At 37.9% G+C, this 21,952-nt stretch overlaps 2 protein-coding genes across 5 annotated transcripts in view; one reads left to right on the forward strand and one right to left on the reverse strand.

Annotated features, from left to right (window-relative positions):
* Nucleotides 1-21,952, forward strand: part of LOC136847112 (splicing factor U2AF 26 kDa subunit-like) — a 64,793-nt gene that overhangs the window by 33,451 nt on the left and 9,390 nt on the right. The gene's annotated exons all lie outside the window — the stretch shown is intronic.
* LOC136847110 (tigger transposable element-derived protein 1-like) lies at nt 17,298-19,639 on the reverse strand. Of its 4 annotated transcripts, XM_067118441.1 has the most exons (5): nt 18,520-19,639; nt 18,264-18,351; nt 18,034-18,116; nt 17,799-17,879; nt 17,298-17,638 (listed from the first exon to the last, which is right to left on the reverse strand). In XM_067118441.1, the coding sequence occupies exons 1-2, from the start codon at nt 19,458-19,460 to the stop codon at nt 18,324-18,326; spliced, it is 969 nt and encodes a 322-aa protein (XP_066974542.1). In that variant the 5' UTR covers nt 19,461-19,639; the 3' UTR covers nt 17,298-17,638; nt 17,799-17,879; nt 18,034-18,116; nt 18,264-18,323. The 4 variants fall into 4 exon arrangements, with proteins under 4 accessions (XP_066974542.1, XP_066974539.1, XP_066974540.1 ...); XM_067118438.1 differs by having other exon boundaries at nt 17,799-18,116; XM_067118439.1 differs by having other exon boundaries at nt 18,034-18,351.

Below are 21,952 nucleotides of genomic sequence, written 5' to 3' on the forward strand. Positions count from 1 at the left end.
TCGAAAGAATTAAATATGATAGAAAACTCCCAAAAATATATGAAATACAAAACACAATAATGGAAAATGTAAAATGCATAACCAAAATATGGCAAACGTAACATAAAATAATAATATAAAAGAGGTATGAATATTCATATTAAATTTCCCACACCAGTTCATAAGTTCATAATGATTAGAAAGTCATGGTAAAAATCACAAGTTCAATTTTCTCCCATAAAAACAGAGATTTGAGACTCTACCTTATCTGCCGATTTTCAAAGCCTGGAACCACTTCAAAGTTATGACTGGATAACTGCAGTTCTATCACGTTAATGAACGATCAAACTCACTTTTAGGGCAGATTTTGGCATAATCTAGATCAAAGTAACGCACGTACTCACGAACATACATAGCGCTTCGGAGATCACCTGATCTCCAATATTGCTGAGCTTCTCGCGCAAAGAGCTGAGGAATCAAACTATGCACTGTTTCAGCAATCTTGCATCAAATCTCTCGACCTAGTTCGCTCTCACTCCTAACCTTCCGCGATAACATCTTAAAGCATTGAAGCTATGAAATGCTTATATGTGTCCTTTAAATATATATATATATATGTATCGAGTGAATAGAGAAAAATGTATTTTTTCGAAGTAGAAATATCCTATTTCCATTTGGGTCAGTACGAAGGACCATAACGCAATAAATCTCCCAGTCTGTCAAAACAAGTCGCCAACCATATCTTCAAGAACACACCAGCACTAACGAGGTGCTAAGAGAAATTGCATCTGGCCGTGCCTTCGAAATCCACGAGGGTCCTGCGAAGGTTAGCAGAGTGTGGGAAAATACACCCAACCCCCCTTGACTTCGAGGATAGCCCAAGGAAATAAGCCACGCCCACAGGTCAAGCCTAGATGTTTTGGCCAATCAAATGCCATCAGTGCCAGAGACCTAGAGACATCCTACAAGGAGCAAATACCCAATAATCAACAGGAATTCCTTAAAACACACCTCCAAAAGTTGGAATGAAGCAAGTGGAGGAGGTGCCTCAGAAAGCAGTACCTGCCCAGAATATGACGTCATGGTTGACACAAGGGAAAATGGGAGATATAAGGACAGGCATACAGGAAAGGAGACAGAAAAAGGTGGGAGAGAAAAGAGAGAAAAAGTCATGGAGAGAAAAGAGAGAGACAGAAGAAAAGTCGAGAGTGGGAAGATAGAGAGAGAGAACTATTCAAGTGTGGGAAGCAGAAAAGACAGAAAGAGAAGAAGTGTGTTAGTGAAGAAAGACTCTCTCAAACAATAGTCCCCGTAATCTAATTCGTTAAGTCTCTCGAAACCATTATTTCAAAGTCTCGAAACCATTATCTTAAAAGTCTCGAACCATTAAGAAACAGTTAAGAACTATAGGTGGAACTGTAAGACAAAAATCACAAATAAAGAAGAAACGGGAACAATTAATCATTTTCCCTTTAACCTCGGTAATTTACAATTTAATAACTGTTTTAAAGAGTCACTTGTTCCTACTTACAATAATTACCACACGCCCTACGCCGGACACGTTACCTTAGTGTTGGGCCCTTTGAAGGAAAGAAACAGGGTCCGACAACAGCTGGTAGCGAGCGGTGGGATAACGAAAGCAGTGGGATAACAAGAGCTAAGTGGGATAACAAAAGCTGCAGCCGATGGCGATCGGTGAGATATCAACAGCTAAGTGAGATAACCGCGGGTGTACAGGTAGTTATCACGAACAGTCGGCGAAACAGTGAAGTGAGATAAACAATTGAAAATAGAATAAACAAGTGATCAAAGAAAAACACCAAAGACAAAACATAACATACGCCACTCTGCAAAGAAGAAATAAAATACGCCCCACGCAAACACACACAACGCTACGACCAAGCAGAAGACTACGCCCCAGAGAGAGAGAGAGATGATTCCCGTGACCGAGTGAGAGCAAGATCCCCAGCTAAGGCGCAGTGACGGAAGGACGTTGAAGAAGAAGACGAACGAACAACCTAACCCTTGGATGAAAGCCTACGAATAACGAAATCAAGCTGCCGAGAGAATACGCGCAGAAAGACGAGAGAAAAAAACGACTCACAGTAAGAATGTCCTTACGGTCACACACACACACGTAGAAAAATTTTTTTTCTTTGAGTTAGAAACACACAAAATTAAGTCGACTAAGAACACTTGTATTGATATTCATTTGAACTCAAAACTCATACGTAAATTAAATAGACTTGGCAACAAGAGTATTTTTTCTTTTTCTCTTTCTTTAAACTAAGCACTATCGATCTTTTTACTAAATTTTATACAACATTTGGTATTACTAAACTTTATTTAACGTTTGGCATGACTAACCCATAATTTCTGTATTTTATTTGTGTCATTCTACGGTTATTTTAAGCATTTAATTTCTTATGTAACATTCATTAGCTGAAATTTATATATTTTTCGATCGAGAAATCTCAACTTGTTTTTTGTTCGCTTAAAGGTGTTCAGAATCATAAGTTTTTCGAAGATTATTTTTCTTTAATTTTTTTGAAGCAAGTGATAATTTCTTTATTTGTTTTACCAGCACTGTCAAGGATAATTGGAAGTTAAGGGATTTTTTTTTTTTTTTTAACACCGCCAATCAGTAATTTAGAAGTTCGGGGAAATTTTAGCAATTGATTAATTTTACTTTAAGTAAGGTAGAAGTGTTTATGATCTTTTGTGAATTTTTTTTGTGATTTTAAGAACTGGTTGACTTTATTTGCTTTATTATTACTGCCATTATACTCATTGGTTAAGAAAGTGTTGGTCATTAGTGAATAAATGCCCAGGAGGAGATCGGCACAAACTAATAGTGTAAGAACTCCTGTTTACACAAGAAGTCAAACCAATAATTTAACTATGGATAGGGGAACACAGTCAACTAGCCCAGTCTCTGCAGCTGTAGGTACACATAAAAGACATGCAATTAACCATATAGCCAAATTTTGCGGAAGGAAAGAAGGTCAGGGTGCCTGTAACTTAGAAAACTGGATAGAGCAGGTAGGCATACATCTTAATAACATAATAGGCACAGATAGCGAAAAACTCAGTGAAGCGAAGAGTTATCTGGATCTGGAAGCAGGGAGAGACTTATGCTCGTATCCAGAAATCATACGACGGTTCGTTGTATGCGATCGCGATGGTGTTGCCGTATCCAGAAACCATGCGAACATACGCAAGCATTCGCATTTGACAATGTAATGTTGGAACCATAGTGAAGGAGGCGTCGCATGGGTACCCCCTTGCGATGGCAGAATTGAAAGAATGTAAATTTCAACTCTGCTTCAAAATACGTGCGCCAAAGTGATTTATCTACAATGTCTATTGAAAATATGAAACAATTTGTGGTGAAAAGACCTGAATAACAACGCAACAAAGGTCTTGAAAAGAATACTCTTAAGAAGTCTTTGCCTGTCCTTGCCTGCCGACGACGGATGAATTCGAGCTCATCGTAACAAAAACAATGGCAGTCGGCCACCTCTGTTGGAATTCTTTTCCTTCAAAATAGGCTTCGTTGACGTGTTTAGAGTTTCGTTTTCAATACAAAATTACGTATTTAATTGGTATACATCTAGAAATCTTAATATGTTAGTGTTATATTGCCCAAGAAAGTTGAAATGAGTACAGCCACTGAAGCTCACAGGGAGACTGCTAGGTGATGCAAGCTTGAAATTCCATGTAGGAGCTGTTTATAATAAGGAAATTAGAAAGTATATGGTGCGGTGTAAATGACTAGGCTAGGTTGCATGTGATGCGAAAGTGAGATTGCCCAAGCCTTTTAAGAAAAAGTATGAAGCTAATTGCCTAAGGTAGTGGCTACCTATATGGATTGCCGATGGCTTTCACAGGCAGTGAATTGCCAAATTACTGATGCATGACAGGCTATATATATATATAAAGTTCTAGTTTAGTTACGGAGAGAAGCATCTCTTGTCGCTCTCTGCGCTGATATATTTATTAAGGAATTTTCAGTATTTCCTTTAGGCTAATAGCCAGATACCTAACCCAACTTAGAATCCTGTTCCTTTCCTAGATCCTAACGGGGCTTCACCCCCTGGACCCCCTCCTGACTTAAATATGCATCCATAAGTAAACTAGAATTTTACCAATTGCCATTCCCTAGCCTAGTGAATATAAAAAATATGTTATGTGGAGGATGGCATGATTCATTTTTGCAGAGAGCTATGTTGGGTGATGTAATTTTAGTGATAGGCAAAATTGGAGAAATACTGTACAAACAACCCATACATGGAGAATGTTAATATATATATATATATTTTTTTTCATAAAGCTAATTTGGAGGATGTGGAAATGCATTTTCTTGACACGCTAATTTAGAATTCTTTATTGTTTTTTGGGAGGCCACAGGTAGATCTCATGGGCTTAGGGTTCATTACTCATGACTCCAAAATATTTTCTACCTCAAGACTAGCACAGAGCCTAGAATCGGGCATGCATAGAGGCTTTTGTTGGGAGACAGTGGTTATCCATGCCATTCTTATATAATGATACCATTTCGTGTTAATACACACAAAGAAAGACGTTATAATGCTGCGCACATCAAAACTCGCAATCTTATAGAACGTGCCATAGGACTACTTTATAAAAAAAAAAAGGTTGCAGTTATCAATACCAGTTAGAACAAAGTTTAATAACACTAAGAACATAATAATTGCTTGTGCAGTCCTTCATATTTGTGCCATAACAAACAAAATACCTTTATAGGATGAAGAAAATCTTGAATTGGATGATGCTGATGAACCTGATGTGGGTATCATTGAAAGGGCTGACAATATCCAAGAAGCTCAACGTAGGGCCCACATTGTTGACAGTTTTTTTTGTAGGTTGAGAGATTATGTATTTGTTTTGTGTTAATTAGGTTTAAAGTATATTTTTCCAAATTTTGTACATCCCAAAAATGCACCTAGGATGATATTGCAGCTGTTTTGCTTACAGTGCAAGGAACCCTCAGTTCTGGTGACTTGCACTTTAATAACAATAAATCTATAATCTTATCACTTGCATCATTTAAGAACCCTTTAAATATTGAAGAACCCTTTAAATATTGAACTGGATAGTGACAACACATTAAACCAAGAATGCTTTTGTCAGAAAGCTAGCAGCTGTATGTGCATGGTAAATTGTACCCGATACCAAGAAAATGAAAATACACTTCTTATTGACTTAATGAAATATGAAAATATAACTTGTATGTTTGCCTTTAAAAAGGAACACTAATGGATTTATTTATTTTTTGGTTCATCCTGAAAAAAATATTCAATGGCAAAAGCAATCTAGGGTTAAAAAGAGGTAATTCATTCTAGATTACTAGAATTGACTGAAAGGATAAAGGATAAATATTTTTTACATAAGATTTATTCAGGAACTCTTACCATAGTTGTCAATCTGACACCTTGAGAAAGACATGACTGTTGTACTTGCAAGATAAAAATGGTGATAAAATATTTGAATACAACTGTGCTTCAGGTCAAATCAGAACACCATTATTTAGAACTTCACTTATGATGTCTAATACAAATTATTCAGAAACACTAGTTTAAGAATTATATCATAACAGGCTGCCAACGCAAGAGCCAGTGTCCTGCAGAAGGCGAGGCAATCTTTAAGTTGATCTTGATTGTATTGTAGAGGTAGCATCATTAGAAGAAACACCACTTTCTAATTGTGCTGAGGTTAAAGGCAGTGGCTCCGTAATACCTGAAAATAATAAGTAAATAAATAAATAATTGATCTACTGCACCTTAGATGTAAATCTCTTCTGCAGCACACACACACATATATATATATATATATATATATATATATATACATACATACATACATATATGTATACATATATGTATACATTACATACATATATATTAATATACAATTATATACATATATATAATGAAAAATTGCTAAAATTACTTGTGTTGCATTAGATACTTCATTAATTACACCATCTTCTAGCACAGTATTGCTTCTAGGCTTAAATATGTGCAAAACAGTGAAAGATGCTAGGCTATAAAATCTTTTGGGCACTAAATAGTAAGCTATTTAAGAGGCCTACCCGTGATTTTAAAAAGCTTTACTGAAATCTGGCAAATCAACATATTCACATGACCTTCCAACTAAGCGTTCACACTTCTGAACTGAGTATACAAGTGCTGGAACCTTTAGGGGCACACAGCATTAAAATGTTATCTTAAACCCAGCCATCAATAATAAAAACATAACCATTTTGTTTTCCCCAAAGGCATTACAAACTTTCCTGACAGGAAGAGTGTAATGGCCATCAAAAAGTTGAAGGTTCACTAGTTTATATATTTCATTCTTGAAAACATCAGAGCACTTACTTATTGTAACATCACGTATGGGCTCTTCTGTTTCATCAACTTGATGAAATGTTTCAATCACATCTTGTCCATGGTTAATTCTTCTGTCATCAGTGATTCAGCTATGACAAACTCTTCAGAAGACTTTCGAAGAAATGGTGGAGGACCACCACCAGTTCTGCATAAATTCTTCTTGATGGCAGCATCTACCTGCTTCACTCTAGTAAAAAAAAAAAAATATATTAGAATAAAAATATGTTTCCCCATTGGTTTTCTAATTTATTCTAACGACTGTGACTTTAAAAAGGGATTGCAATGATTATTTCAAAATATAACAAAAAACCTACCGTCCTGTGTACTTCTCTTCCACCTCCAGAATAATAAGTTAAAACATCTATCGCATGTTTGAATTCATAAGAAATGTCATTTAAGCATTTACACAAATATTAATGAGCACTTAAGAAAATAAGGTGAGCTTTGTGTGGCTGGAAAAGTGAGCTGCACATTATAAAGCATAATAATACCACCTAAGCTAATATAGTCTAGCCTAAGCAGTTCACATACCTGCCACAATGTATCGTAGCCTTGCATACTGGTAGGCATTATGCAGGCTTCAGACATGCTAGCTTACGTGTGAACTCAACTTAAAAAAAAGGGCTAGCCTATTTCAGGTGTCATCCTGTGATGACCACCTGCAGACAACAGCCAAGATCTCAAATGTCAGCCTAAACTTTTATTAAAAACAATCATTTAGCCTAGTTTGCAAGCAGGTACCTAACGTTAAAACAGTTTTATAATTTGGAAAACCTCGTATACCCATAAGAAAAATAGCCAAAGTTTTACCATCACTTTTTAAAATACGAATAAACTGGCTGTAAGCTAATGAATGCTTAGTTTACTTGCAAATCTACCCAATAACAATATGATAATACTACTGTGTGCTCCAGCCCTTCTATCCACCATGAAAATAAATTGTAAGACCCTCCACATAGCTATTCTGAGCCTAAATTAGAATATTACCCAAATTTCCTAATAAAAGACATTAATAGTTACAAATTCACGTCAAATTATACAAACCTAATGCCTGATACACCAACTGCTTTTGTAATAAGCTAGACATTACTGACCTAACCTCTCCTTGAGCACCCATGCTTATTTAGCTGGGGGCTATGCCCCCTCAGACCCCCTATGATTTGGTTAGCCTAACCTTACTTAACCTATTCTAATATGTTCCATTCTATTTATTTGAAGATTAATATATTTATATAATATAAAAATAGCTTTAGATGATAAACTGGTGTTCCCTTGGATAAGCTAGGCTAGGCTAGCCTGATGTGATTATTATTAACAATTTAACAGGCAGCACAAGCCTAGGCCTTTCATAGCCTAAATTTCTTTTAACCTAACTGGTAGTTTACACACCATTTTACTCACAGCAGCCTAAAGTTGCCCTGACTACAATTACAAAACAAAAATGGTTTCTTACCTGCGGTTTACATGGTCGAAACAGCGCTTGACTGCATTCATGAACGAGGAGGTTGGTCAGGATACATGGCGTTAAACTAGTGTTACATCTTCCCACGACCCCTCACGGTTTTTTCCAAAGTTCTGCTTCCTGTAGATCGGTCGGTGATCACATTCTCATGCTCCTTTATTAAATTAAGAAGCATTAAACGCTGAGAATCAGCTATTGTGGGTGCACGCTCCATATTCCTGATTAGTTGCTTGCGTATTTCCCGACTCTTTGTTTACATTTTCGCGCGGAACCAGGACAGCAAATATCAAGTAAAAAAAATATACTACAGATATGCAGTATCTTTTCCTAATAAACAGTAAAGACATAAAGACATTTTAATTCAATGTCACTGTAATAAAAGAAATTGTCTATGATACTGATACAGTATTGTAATCGTCGATTCCAGGCATTTCATTCCCAGTAACCGCATATGTTGGTAAGCCTGCTTAACCAGCGATGCGATGCGATGAAGTCGAGGGCGTCGTATGATTTCTGGATACCACGATAGTTCTTCGTTTGGGACCATACAACCGCGATCGCCTTCGTATTGACAAATGCGATCGCATGGTTTCTGGATACCAGCCTTAGAACGATATGTCCATTCCGAGACATATCAGAGACTTAAGAATTGGGAAGAAATGAAACAGTTCTTTAGGAAGGTATATTCCACAGTAGGCGAAACAGATCCCGTTATCAGCCTTGCAAGGATAGCTCACTGTTATAAGGCAGACAAAAGAAGCTACCAAGGGATGAGTTCCCAGCTATACAACAATATGAATGAATGGGGTCACTTAGTTACATCCACTAAATGGGCAGAGACAGATAAAATGTCAGTAGCTGACGTCAAAACCATTATTAGGTTAGCATTCATGATTGGAAGTTTGCCAGCCGAAGCTATTGGAAGGATGACCCGAAAATGGGAGACTTCAGATGACATAGCTGAGATCGAAGAGGAAGTAGCAAGAATCTTAGATAGAAATCACGAAGGGAACCCCATATACAGACCTTTAGTCACCATAGGACAAGAAGAAAGAGGACAAAATAGTTCTAGGAATTCAGATAGAACCAGAATTAGGACGTTAGGTAATACAACTCAAGGGGGATTTTCAACAGTCACGTGTTATAACTGTCAGAAGAAGGGACATTATGCCAGTGACTGTCGAGGGATAGCTTACTGCCCTTTCCATAAGAGAGCCGGGCATAGCGCTCGAGACTGCAGAAATAGACCTGCTTCAACACCTAGATATAGATCTCAGCCAAGAGGCAGAGGTAGAGACCGTAGTCAGTCTCCACAAGCTAGAAGGAATAGGAGTTCAAACCCAAATAGGTATCAAGATACTAACCAAACTGCGAGTATATCAGATGACACAATGGTAAATTTTCACTCCAGTGGTATAATGGGTCTTCCTTCATAATAGAGGGAAGGACCGGATTGCAAAACCTAAGCCAAACTAGACAGGTTAGCAAAGTTAATATAGGGAATGAATATAATTATAGACCAGTATTTCCCGCACATGTTGGTTTAGAGAAACCTATCGCCACATTCTTTGATACAGGGAGTCCTAAGAATATAATGTCAGAAAAGGTGTATCAGATGTATTTTTCTCACTTAAGTTTGAACCCAGCAGTAGACTGCAGAATCACAGACGTTCAGGGTAATAATATCAGAATAGTAGGACAAATAGATTTTCCTTTTAAGCTAGGAAGAATTTCACTAAAGGAGAAGGTTCTAGTAGTAAGAGATATACAGTTAGGGTTTGCACATTTGCTAAGTGGTTATCCAACTATGGCTAGAGAAGGTATCAGCATTAATGCACCTAGAGAGCAATTAGTGATTAGAAGGGGTCATAAAATTTCTAGAGTACCTCTACGTAAATTAACAGGAAGAATCCCGACTCGAGAGCACTCTTCATTGAGAAGTACTCTAAAGAAAGACACGACAGAGGGAAGATATTCAGTATACAGCACAAGCTCTCAACAGATAAATACTCACTTAGAATCCAACCAAGAAACTTACTTGAAATTAGACAGGAGTTAAGACTTAAACCTGGAGAGAGCGCATGGATAGAATGTACAGTAAATCCAATTTTTGAAGGGAAGGAAATTCTCACGCTTACTGAAGAAGCACAAGTAAAGGGGGTACATTACTCTTCTAGTCTACATGAAGTCAGGCAGGGTAAAATAGCTTTGCAGGTTATGAATAACAGAGGAGGAAAGGTTAGGCTAACACAGGGAACAGAATTAGGTTTAGCAGAGGTATACACCATTCCCATTCAAGTTGTAGAGAAGGAAACGGTAGCACCAATCAATAAAGAAACTGAAAATTTAGCCCAGGACATAAAACTGAGAAGAGCTAAGATAGGGTCTCACTTGAAAGATATTAAAGAAGATTGTGCTAGAGAGAAACTCATAGATTTGCTAAGTGAATACCAAGACATAGTCGCTATGGAGGGCGATACACTAGGTAACACAGGTGAAATAACGCATAGAATAGACATTCCACAGAACACAAAGCCAATCTACATACCAGCCTATAGAGTAGCCCATTCCCAGAAGGAGATCATTGAAAGAGAAGTACAAAAAATGGATAGGCAAGGAATAATAGAACCATCAAAATCTCCATGGTCTTTCCCACTTTTGCTAGTTCCAAAAAAGGATAAAACCTACAGAGTAGTGGTAGATTTTAGAAGGTTAAACAAGATAACCGAAAATGATCCTTATCCAATGCCGTCTATGAGAGATCTTATCACAACGATCGGATCCAAGAAATACTTTACCACAATAGATTTGTTGCAAGGATTTTTACAAATTCCTTTGGACGAGGAAAGTAAACCATTAACTGCCTTTAGTACAAGCAACGGTAGATATCAATATGTGAGAATGCCTTTTGGTCTGAAGTCAAGCCCAGTAACCTTTGTGAGATTAATGGATAAGATTTTAGGTGATTTATTAGGCAAGGATGTACATTGCTATATAGACGATTTGATAATAGCAACAGATACAATTGAAGAACACATAAAACTGGTAAGAGAAGTACTAAAGAGACTAAGGAAGGCGAATCTTAAATTGAAGTTAAAGAAGTGCAATTTCCTCAGAAGGAAAATAGACTACTTGGGACACACACTAAGTGAAAAGGGTGTGGAAGTAAACGACTTAAAGATTAAGTCAATCAAAGAGTATCCTACACCTCAATGTACGAAGGATGTGAAGTCATTTTTGGGATTAGCAGGTTTTACCGCAAGTACATAAAGAATTTTGCAACAATATCCGCTCCGCTGACGGAGTTATTAAAGGAACACGTGTCATTCATATGGAAAACAAGGCAACAAGAAGCATTTGATGAACTAAAGGAAAGGTTAACTCATTCTCCCGTACTTAGTTTCCCAGATTTCAGTAAAGAATTCTTTTTAGCTACAGATGCATGTCGCACTGGTATAGGAGCATGCTTAATGCAAAGACATGATAACAAATATAATGCTATAGCATATTACAGTAGAAAGCTAAAGCCCACAGAAGTAAACTACTCAGTAACAGACCTAGAGTCTTTAGCCATAATAGATGCTTTAAAACACTTCAGGTATATCATATTCGGGTACAAGATAACCGTATTCACTGATCATTCCGCCGCAGTAGAAATGCTTAAGAATCCGAATTTTTCCGGACGTAGAGCTCGTTGGTTTATGACAGCCCAAGACTATGACATAGAGTTGAAATATGTTCCAGGGAAGGCCAATAAAGTATAAAGTAGCAGACGCCTTATCAAGGCATAGTAACCAAAAGGATAGTATAAACATGATAGGTCACGAAGCAGAACAGGCCGAATTCATAAGCAATGTATTTACCATGCATTACACAGAAGAACTTTCCAGACAAAATTTCATAAGTGAACAAAAAGTGATGAAGACTTGAAGGAGATCTTCGATTTTGTAGAAAATAAAAGAGAATTTAGTCAAAAGGAACGAGCAGAACTAAGTAACAGAATTGGATGCCCCATAGACGCGTAAACGTCATAGACGACGTACTAGTTTGGATGTGTCACGAGTGTGACCCGTTTGATCAATTACTAGGAGTACTCCATAAAAGAATAGTACCAAGGAGCCTAAGAAATAAAGTCATTGAGTTAATGCTGACGATGACATGAGAGCTCACCCAGGAAGGGATGAGACAGTTAGACTAGTTAAAAGATCTTTTCATTGGAAAGGAATTTACAAGGATGTTAGTAATTACGTGAAGAGCTGCAATACTTGCAACAGTTACAAGGGAAGAACAGATAAGGAAGTACCTCTGGGGAAATATCCCATTCCGCAGACTCCATTTGAAAGAGTAGCCATAGATCTGATCACTAATCTTCACACCACGAGTAAGGGGAATAGAAATATATTAGTGTGTATTGACGCACTCACTAGATATACAGAGTTAATACCATTAACTAGTAAAGTAGCTAAAGAGTGTGCAATCGCTCTGTTTGATAAGATATTTTGTAGGTATTCTGCCCCACAGCTCATTATATCTGATAATGGCACTAAGTTCAATAACTCATTAGTTCAAGAAATTTGTGATGCATTCAAGGTAGAAAAGGTAACGATACAACCGTATCATCCAGCTAGTAATGGATTAGCAGAAAGAAATAACAGAAAGGTTCTAGATGCATTAAGGCATACAGTAGGACAGGATCCTGATTGGGACGTCAATTTACCTTTAGTCCAATTATCACTAAATGCTAAGTATCATACAAGTACTCAAGCAACACCCATAAAAGCTTTAATGGGATATGAACCAAGATTACCATATGCGTGGCTAAATCAGCCACTACAGCCTAATTACTCTGAAGACATTATGAAAATAAGAAATGGGAATTTCAGGGTAATTCATAAGCAATTACACAAGAATTTAGAGGAAGCTCAGAAGAATATGATAGACAGGCATCAAGAAGGATTAAGGCCAGTAGATTACAAGATAGGCGATGAAGTTTACCTCAAGAAGGAAGTAAGAAGTGGAATTAATTACAAGTTAGCCACTAAATTCGCAGGGCCATACAAGGTCATAGATGTGCAAGAGACTAAGGTGAAAGTGAAAAAGGTGAATGAAGTAATACCTTCCACATATGCTGAATCATTAGAAGAAGAAGGATTTTGGATAAATAAAGATAAAGTCAAGAGAACAAAAGAAGTTGAAGAGGCAGAACTGACTGAAGAATTAGAAGAAGCTACTTCAGAAGAAAAAACTAGATATAACCTAAGAAATAGAAGAGTCACATTTCAGTAATAATGATAAGAACAAACCCATCAATTCATCCTATTATTCCCAGTATTTGATTTCTTTGTTGCTGAGTTTGCCTTTATTGGTTGACCTATTAATGAAACTATTTTTTTTATAATGTTGCAATGCTTACTTTAATTAGTCGGTCTTGTAACAAAAGAATTTGGGGTTAAGGCGCCGTAACTTCGAATTTACTTTTTCTTTAACTGAGGGGAATTACTTAGGAAGCAAGAAGGTAAAGTAAAATTTCTGAAATGTAACGTATTAAAGTTAGAAGGGTTAACAGTCATCTTTAGGGATTTGCAACCCACTATCACTAATAGAAGAATAAGGTAGAAGTTTAAGACAGGTTTTTAAATGATTTCAACGAGAATCTCGTTTTCAAATCACGAATATTTGTATCAGTGTACTAATCATAGAAGTAAAGGGTAAAGAAATGAGAAATACAGTTTGTAAGATTTGTGAGTATGTTAAGCATACCTCATCAAGGCGAAGTCTTGGCATAACCCATAACATGTCAACATTGAAAGGAGTGCATGAATTATACTAACACTAGAAGTAGAAATAGTAATTACTTATTTTCCCGTAGAACTAACACGTTTACGATCTTCGTTTCTTAGAGATACTTTAATTAGCGAAAGCTCACCGATTTGTTTTGCCAGTCACAAAATATTCATAAGTACTACTTTGTTTTCCCGACCCAAGTTGCCAGTCATTCTTTTGAGTTAGTCATTAAAATGTAGAAGTTTCCTATGCAAAGAGAAGTCTATACTTGCATTGATAAAGTCAAGCAACACATACACAAGTAAGTTACACATGTTAGTTACACAATGTTTGAATACACCCAAGATACAAGTAAGGACATTATCATTCGTTTGTAGCAGCGAGCCCAACAAGAAATCCATGAAGAACGGCCAAGAAATGAAGATTGCCGCCTTATAATTGTACAGATTGATTACTTTTAAGAATTTAAAATCCACCTGTTAGGCAGCTAGGTATGAGGGCTGAGTAAATCCAAATGTAACTTGGATAGATAATTGCTAATGTTTCTTTGCTCTTTTATATCATTTACGATTGTTTAATACTTAAAGCCAGATACATAGAAGGAATTTGTCATAAAAAACGTGCATATTGTTAGAAGCCCTCATAGTCCATACTGTTTTGTTTATTTAGAAAACTGTCAGGAGCCAGTTAGGTAGCATGGTCCAGACTGTATCGAGTGAATAGAGAAAAATGTATTTTTTCGAAGTAGAAATATCCTATTTCCATTTGGGTCAGTACGAAGGACCATAACGCAATAAATCTCCCAGTCTGTCAAAACAAGTCGCCAACCATATCTTCAAGAACACACCAGCACTAACGAGGTGCTAAGAGAAATTGCATCTGGCCGTGCCTTCGAAATCCACGAGGGTCCTGCGAAGGTTAGCAGAGTGTGGGAAAATACACCCAACCCCCCTTGACTTCGAGGATAGCCCAAGGAAATAAGCCACGCCCACAGGTCAAGCCTAGATGTTTTGGCCAATCAAATGCCATCAGTGCCAGAGACCTAGAGACATCCTACAAGGAGCAAATACCCAATAATCAACAGGAATTCCTTAAAACACACCTCCAAAAGTTGGAATGAAGCAAGTGGAGGTGGTGCCTCAGAAAAGCAGTACCTGCCCAGAATATGACGTCATGGTTGACACAAGGGAAAATGGGAGATATAAGGACAGGCATACAGGAAAGGAGACAGAAAAAAGGTGGGAGAGAAAAGAGAGAAAAAGTCGCGGAGAGAAAAGAGAGAGACAGAAGAAAAGTCGCAGAGTGGGAAGATAGAGAGAGAGAACTATTCCGAAGTGTGGGAAGCAGAAAAGACAGAAAGAGAAGAAGTGTGTTAGTGAAGAAAGACTCTCTCAAACAATAGTCCCCGTAATCTAATTCGTTAAGTCTCTCGAAACCATTATTTCAAAGTCTCGAAACCATTATCTTAAAGTCTCGAACCATTAAGAAACAGTTAAGAACTATAGGTGGAACTGTAAGACAAAAATCACAAATAAAGAAGAAACGGGAACAATTAATCATTTTCCCTTTAACCTCGGTAATTTACAATTTAATAACTGTTTTAAAGAGCCACTTGTTCCTACTTACAATAATTACCACACGCTCTACGCCGGACGCGTTACCTTAGTGTTGGGCCCTTTGAAGGAAAGAAACAGGGTCCAACAACATATATATATATATATATATATATATATATATATATATATATATATATATATATATATATATATATATATATACAGTGGTACCTCGGTTTCCGACGCTAATCCGTTCTAGAAGGAATGTCGAGATTCGATTTTGTCGAATTCCGAATCAATTTCGACCATAAGAAATAACTGAAAATGGATTAATCCGTTCCTGACCACCAGTCACTACTCCAACCTTGTCTTTTTATACAAAACACTACACACATTACAATTAAATAAGTTCAGAGTTAAATAACTTACCTTATTAAAAGTCTTCTTACAGTTTTAAATGCATACTGTATCAAAAAAATTGGCCTACCAGTGGTAGACCGAGCGCTGCAGGCTAGGCTAGGCAGCCCATATGCACTCCAGAATGTACAGTACTGTACTGTAACGGGTACGCACAAAAACTGTTGTTAATGATAAATACAATGAAAAACAAGCCTGGTCATTACATTAAATTAATAATATAATATTAAAAATAAGCCGAATGTACTGTAGAGTCTGTTATAAAAATTAAGAAAAAGTCTTAAGTTACGTCGGCATCGGCAGCTTGTGGCAAGCGCGAATGTAAACAAACCAGGGCGCCGTCCTGGTGGCGTATCGCGGTACTACTGTAATTACATAAACATTGTGTACGTTCAGGATTGTATTAATTTATGGTAAATTCCATTCAGAGTCTACTGTAATGTATAAAATCACTGCAAAACATCTTTCAATAAATGTTATGATACCCTAACAAGTATTTTTCAATAAAATATCCTTGTAAGCAGAATCCCCGAGTTAACCTTAGGCTAACCCCTTCTTTACCGAGAATCTTACGGCATTCACTAACGGACAGCACACGTAAACTTTGCATTCGCTACAGAAGTGCGCAAGTGCGCCTCTGTCTAAAAAAAAATCGAGCATGAGACTATTCCTTGCAAGCAGAATCTCCGAGTTAACCTCAGGCTAAGCTCTCCTTTACCGAGAACCTTACGGCATTCACTAACGAACAGCACACGTAAACATTGCATTCGCTACAGAAATGCACAAGTGTGCCTCTGTCTAAAAAAAAAAAAAAATCGAGCATGAGAATGTTCCTTGTATGTAAGCAGAATCTCTGAGTTAACCTCAGGCTAAGCTCTTCTTTACCGAGAACCTTACGGCATTCACTAACGAACAGCACACGTAAACATTGCATTCGCTACAGAAATGCACAAGGGTGCCTCTGTCTAAAAAAAAAAAAAAAAAAAGCATGAGACTGTTCCTTGTATGTAAGCAGAATCTCTGAGTTAACCTCAGGCTAAGCTCTTCTTTACCGAGAACCTTAAGGCATTCACTAACGAACAGCACATGTAAACATTGCATTCGCTACAGAAATGCAAACGTGCGCCTGTCTAAAAAAAAAAAAAAATAAAACCAACATGAGACTGTAGCCTATGTACGCTGCAGTTACACTTGTTTCCAAATTAGTGTATGTACGTAATACCATACTGTATGTACTAAATTTTCGTCATCAATTATTGTTACATATGTACAGTATGTGTATCCAAATGTCTGAATGTACAGCACTGTATGTACAGCCAGCAATGTTTTGCTTCATCATACACCTGGCAGCAGTGGACAACCTCCGATGCTTTGTTTTTCTCTATGTACCGTAGTAGAAATCTTAAAGAGGCCTACCACCTCCGTGTACCCGACACGTATTATGCAATATTAAACGGGTAAAAAAATGGAGTTTTGAGGGAGAGAGGAAGTTACTGTACAGTAACCCAACATAGACAACACAAAATCTTAAGAGGCCTACCACCTCCGTGTACCCGTTACTATGCAATATTAAACTGGTAAAAATATGGAGTTTTGAGGGAGAGAGGAAGTAAACCTTAAGAGGCCTACCGCCGTCGTGTACCCGTTACTATGCAATGTTAAAGGGATAAACAAGAAAACCAGAAATTAACTCATTTTTCATTTTATTATTGCACTGTATGTACTTAATGATTACTAAAACTAGTCTACAAAAGGAATCCTTAATACTAGCACAAACATAAGACTTAATACTACTGTATACTTAACACTACTTAATACTGTACGTACGTTGCTACTGACTATGGACTGTACACCTTACACCTAAATTGAAATGTACTGTACACGTTCTAATGCTACACCTAAATTGAAATTACTGTACACTATTTACTGTACACGTTCTACTGCTACTCTTAAATTTACTGTACTGTACACTCTGTTACTGTACACAGCTGCTCCTCTCCAGGACTTGCACGCAACGAAGGGTAAACCTGTGGAATAAACACAAAATCAAATGTAGAAATGGTTTGAGCTGTAGGCTAATTTACAAAAAAACCCTTAATCTTACTGTATGCACAAGCATTTCCAGGTCACTTATAATCACAAAAACTTTTTCACAACCAGTAGGCTACAGCTTTATCCATACTGTACCTTGACGTTGATGAATATGTACAGTTGCCCCTCACACAAGCACTGAACTCCTCCAGGACTTTCATTCAACGAAGAGTAAACCTGTGGAATAAACACAAAATCAAATGTAAAAATGGTTTGAGCTGTAGGCTAATCTACAAAAGAATCCTTAATCTTACTGTACAAGCATTTCCAGGTCACTTATAATCAAATTAAAAACTTTTTCACAACCAGTAGGCTACAGCTTTATCCATACCTTGACGTTGATGAATATGAACAGTTGCCCCCACACAAGAACTGAACTCCTCCAGGAACTTCACTCAATTACTGCACAGTAATCTGTGGATTAAACACAAAATAACATGTAGAAACATCATTTCCTGTTATGAGCTGTAATAATACACAAAAGCCTTAATCTTACAAGCATCTTTAGGTCATTTATAAACATTAAAAAGGTTTTAACAACTAATACGGCATGGCCCATACCTTGACACTCATGAACAGCTCAGATGAACAGCCCAGACTCAACGGCTTTGGGAGATTCATTCAATGGAGTGCAGTACTGTACAGTAACCTGTGGATTAAACACAAATTGAAATGTACTGTTAGTAACTCAATGTGTACTGTATTTATGGCACCTTTCATTGCTTTAACTTGCATGAATAAATATTCACTGTACTGTATCTCTAGGTCATTTATAAACACTAATAAAAGTTTTTAACCACGACAGTAGGGCCCATACCTTGGCATTGATGAGGATCTGGATCTGTGGAGAGGAGGTATGGAGAGAGCATCACTGGTTGGAAGGGGAATCTCCTTCCATACAGTCTGATTGCTGCTCTTCAGGAGATTCCTCTTTTCTCTGTTTTTTGGCACTGGGACCGGGCTGGTTTTCTTCTTTAGAAAAAACCTGTACAGGGTCGTCTGCTGTTGACGTTTTTTCAGGTGTTTCCTGTACACATTGACTAAGTTGTCGTCAACATAGTCAATAGCCCGGTTCACTACAGCCTTGTCATGGTGATGCTTCTCGAAGAATTCCTGGAATTTCTCCCAGTGCATCAGCATCTCCTTGATTTCTTTAGTGCCTGTAGTAGGCACCTCCTTGCTCTCCTCCTCTTCAGACACCTCCTCAGCCAAAACCTTCTGCTGCTCCTTGTGAAGTTCCTGGAGTTCCTCTGTTGTCAGTTCCGTGTTGTGTTCTGCCACCAGCTCCTCTACATCATCAGAACTCACCTCCAAGCCCATGGACTTGGCCACAGAAACAATTTCCTCAACATCAGCGTCAGGCAGAGGAAGGGGTTCAGCTTCAGGGTCATCTCCAAGCTGACTTGGGGAATCAAAACCCTCGAAGTCCCTAAGAGGAGCCCCATCAGGCCAAAGGTTTCTCCAGCCTGCTGTAAGGGTCCTCTTAGAAACTTCGGCCCATGCTTTATTTATCAGCCTAACACAACTGAGGATGTGGAAATGTTCCTTCCAAAATTCAGTAAGTGTTAGGCTGGTTTCATTGGTGACTTCAAAACACCTTTGGAAGAGTGCCTTGGTGTACAGCTTTTTGAAGTTTGCAATGATCTGCTGGTCCATGGGCTGGAGTAGTGAGGTAGTTCTGGGTGGCAAAAACTTGACCTTAAGCCAGCTGAACTCGTCAGCCAGCTCATATTCCATGTCGGGGGTGGGCAGGGGCATTGTCCATGACGAGGAGTGCTTTCAGTGGCAAACCTTTCTCTTCGAGGTATTCCTTGATAGTGGGGGCACACACTTCAGAAACCCACTCTCGAAAGATTTGCCTAGTTACCCAGGCCTTAGCATTTGATTTCCACATTACATTCAGCTTATTTTTAAGAACTTTATGTTTCTTAAAAACTCTGGGGTTTCGGAGTGATACACTAGCAGAGGCTTGATCTTAAGGTCCCCACTAGCGTTTGCACACAACAGTAGAGTTAACCTATCCTTCATGGGTTTATGGCCAGGCAATTTCTTCTCCTCTTTTGTAATATAGGTCCTCTTTGGCATTTTCTTCCAAAAGAGGCCTGTCTCATCACAATTGAACACTTGGTTTGATACTGAAACCATTCTCATCCACGTACTGCTGGAATTCAGTCACGTGCTTTTCTGCAGCTTTCTTATCAGCACTCGCTGCCTCCCCATGCCTAACAACACTGTGGATGCCACTTCTTTTCTTAAACCTATCAAACCATCCACGACTGGCCATAAACTCATGATCGGTACTCGAACCTGGTGTACTTTTTATCAAGTCAGTGTGCAAACTTTTAGCCTTCGCACAAATCATGGCCTCGGATACGCTATCCCCATAAGCTGTTTTTCATTGACCCAAACTAATAATAGTTTCTCAATTTCCTCTATTACGGGGGGCCTCTGCTTCGTCAAACTCGTAACCCCCTTAGCAACACTAGCACTCTTAATGGCTTCTTTGTTCTTTAAAAATGTGCTGATGGTGGACCTGGGTAACCTATACTCCAACGCTAAATCAGTCACACGAATGCCCCTTTCATACTTTTCAATTACCTCCTTCTTCAGTTCAATAGTAGTCCTCACAGTCTTCCTCTTCTGCTTATCAGCTGTGGCTGGCTTGGGACCCATGATTCCGAGAGAATGTAGAATTTTGCAGGAGACAAAAAATTCACCTGTACAAGCCTGCACTTCTTGTTTCAAACAGCAGCGGCAGCGTGAGTGGGCTTTAAGTGCTTTTAAATGTGCGTGGGAAGAACGCCACCACCAACAACGCCAACTAGCGGCGGCGTTACCAAAACACTTTTGTTTACAAACATCATATGTTTCGCCGACGGGTCGGATCGCGGATCGCGTCGGGGTCGGATTCCGGTTTTTGTTCGGGAACCGGCGCAAACTTTTCTCGGCATTTCGTGTCGGAATCCGATTTTGTCGAGTTTCGGTACGGTCGAAGACCGAGGTACCACTGTATATATATATATATAGTAGAACTTCGGTCCTCGACGCTAATTCGTTCCAGAAGAAGTGTCGAGATTCGATTTTGTCGAATTCTGAGTTAATTTCTCCCATAAGAAATAACTGAAAATGGATTAATCCATTCCTGACCACCAGTCATTACCCCAACCTTGCCTTTTTATACAAAACTTTACACAAATTACAATTAAATAAGTTCAGAGTTGAATAACTTACCGTATCAGAAGCACTTTTTACATTTTTAAATGCTTACTGTATCAAAAAACCGAGTGCCATAGGCTAGGCTAGGTAGCCTATAGGCACTACCAGAATGTACTGTAACAGGTACACATGAAAACTGTTGTTAATAATGATAACATTGAAAAACAAGCCTATTATCACATGAAATTAATAATACAGTATTTATAAACCGAATTACTGTATGTCTGTTATCATAAAATTAAGAAAAATTTCCGAAATTACGTCGGAACTCGGCAGCCTGTGGCAGATATAAACAAACCATAGCGCCACCCTGGTGGTGTATTGCGGTACTAATTACATAAACATTTTGTTTATATCTGCCACAGGCTACCGAGTTCCGACGTAATTTAGGAAATTTTTCTTAATTTTATGATAACAGACATACAGTAATTCGGTTTATAAATACTGTATTATTAATTTCATGTGATAATATGGCTTGTTTTTCAACAGCAGCAGCATGTGTGGGCTTTAAATGCTTTTAAATAAGCATGGGAAGAACGCCACCAACAACGCCAACTAGCAGCAGCCGCCCAAACTCTTTTTCTACAAACATCATATGATTCATCGGGTCGGATTCCGGTTTGTTGTTTGAACTCCGACGAAAATTTACTCAACATTTCGTGTTGAAATCCGATTATTTCGAGTTCTAGTACAGTCGAGGACCGGGTTCTACTGTGTATGTATATATATATATATATATATATATATATATATATATATATGTATGTATGTATGTATGTATATATATGTGTGTGTACTGTATATGTATATATACAGTGTATATATATATATATATATATATATATATATATATATATATATATATATATATATATATATATATATATAAACATTCCCGGTTTACAACAGGTCTGTCTTACGACGTTCCGAGGTTACAATGCTTTTCAAATATATTCATCAGAAATTATTTCCCCATTTGTGACGCATGTTCCGGGGTTACAACGTCGATCTGACTGAAGAAATATTCTCCAAAA

Source organism: Macrobrachium rosenbergii, chromosome 16 (genome assembly GCF_040412425.1).
Source record: "Macrobrachium rosenbergii isolate ZJJX-2024 chromosome 16, ASM4041242v1, whole genome shotgun sequence".
Lineage (NCBI taxonomy): Eukaryota > Metazoa > Arthropoda > Malacostraca > Decapoda > Palaemonidae > Macrobrachium > Macrobrachium rosenbergii.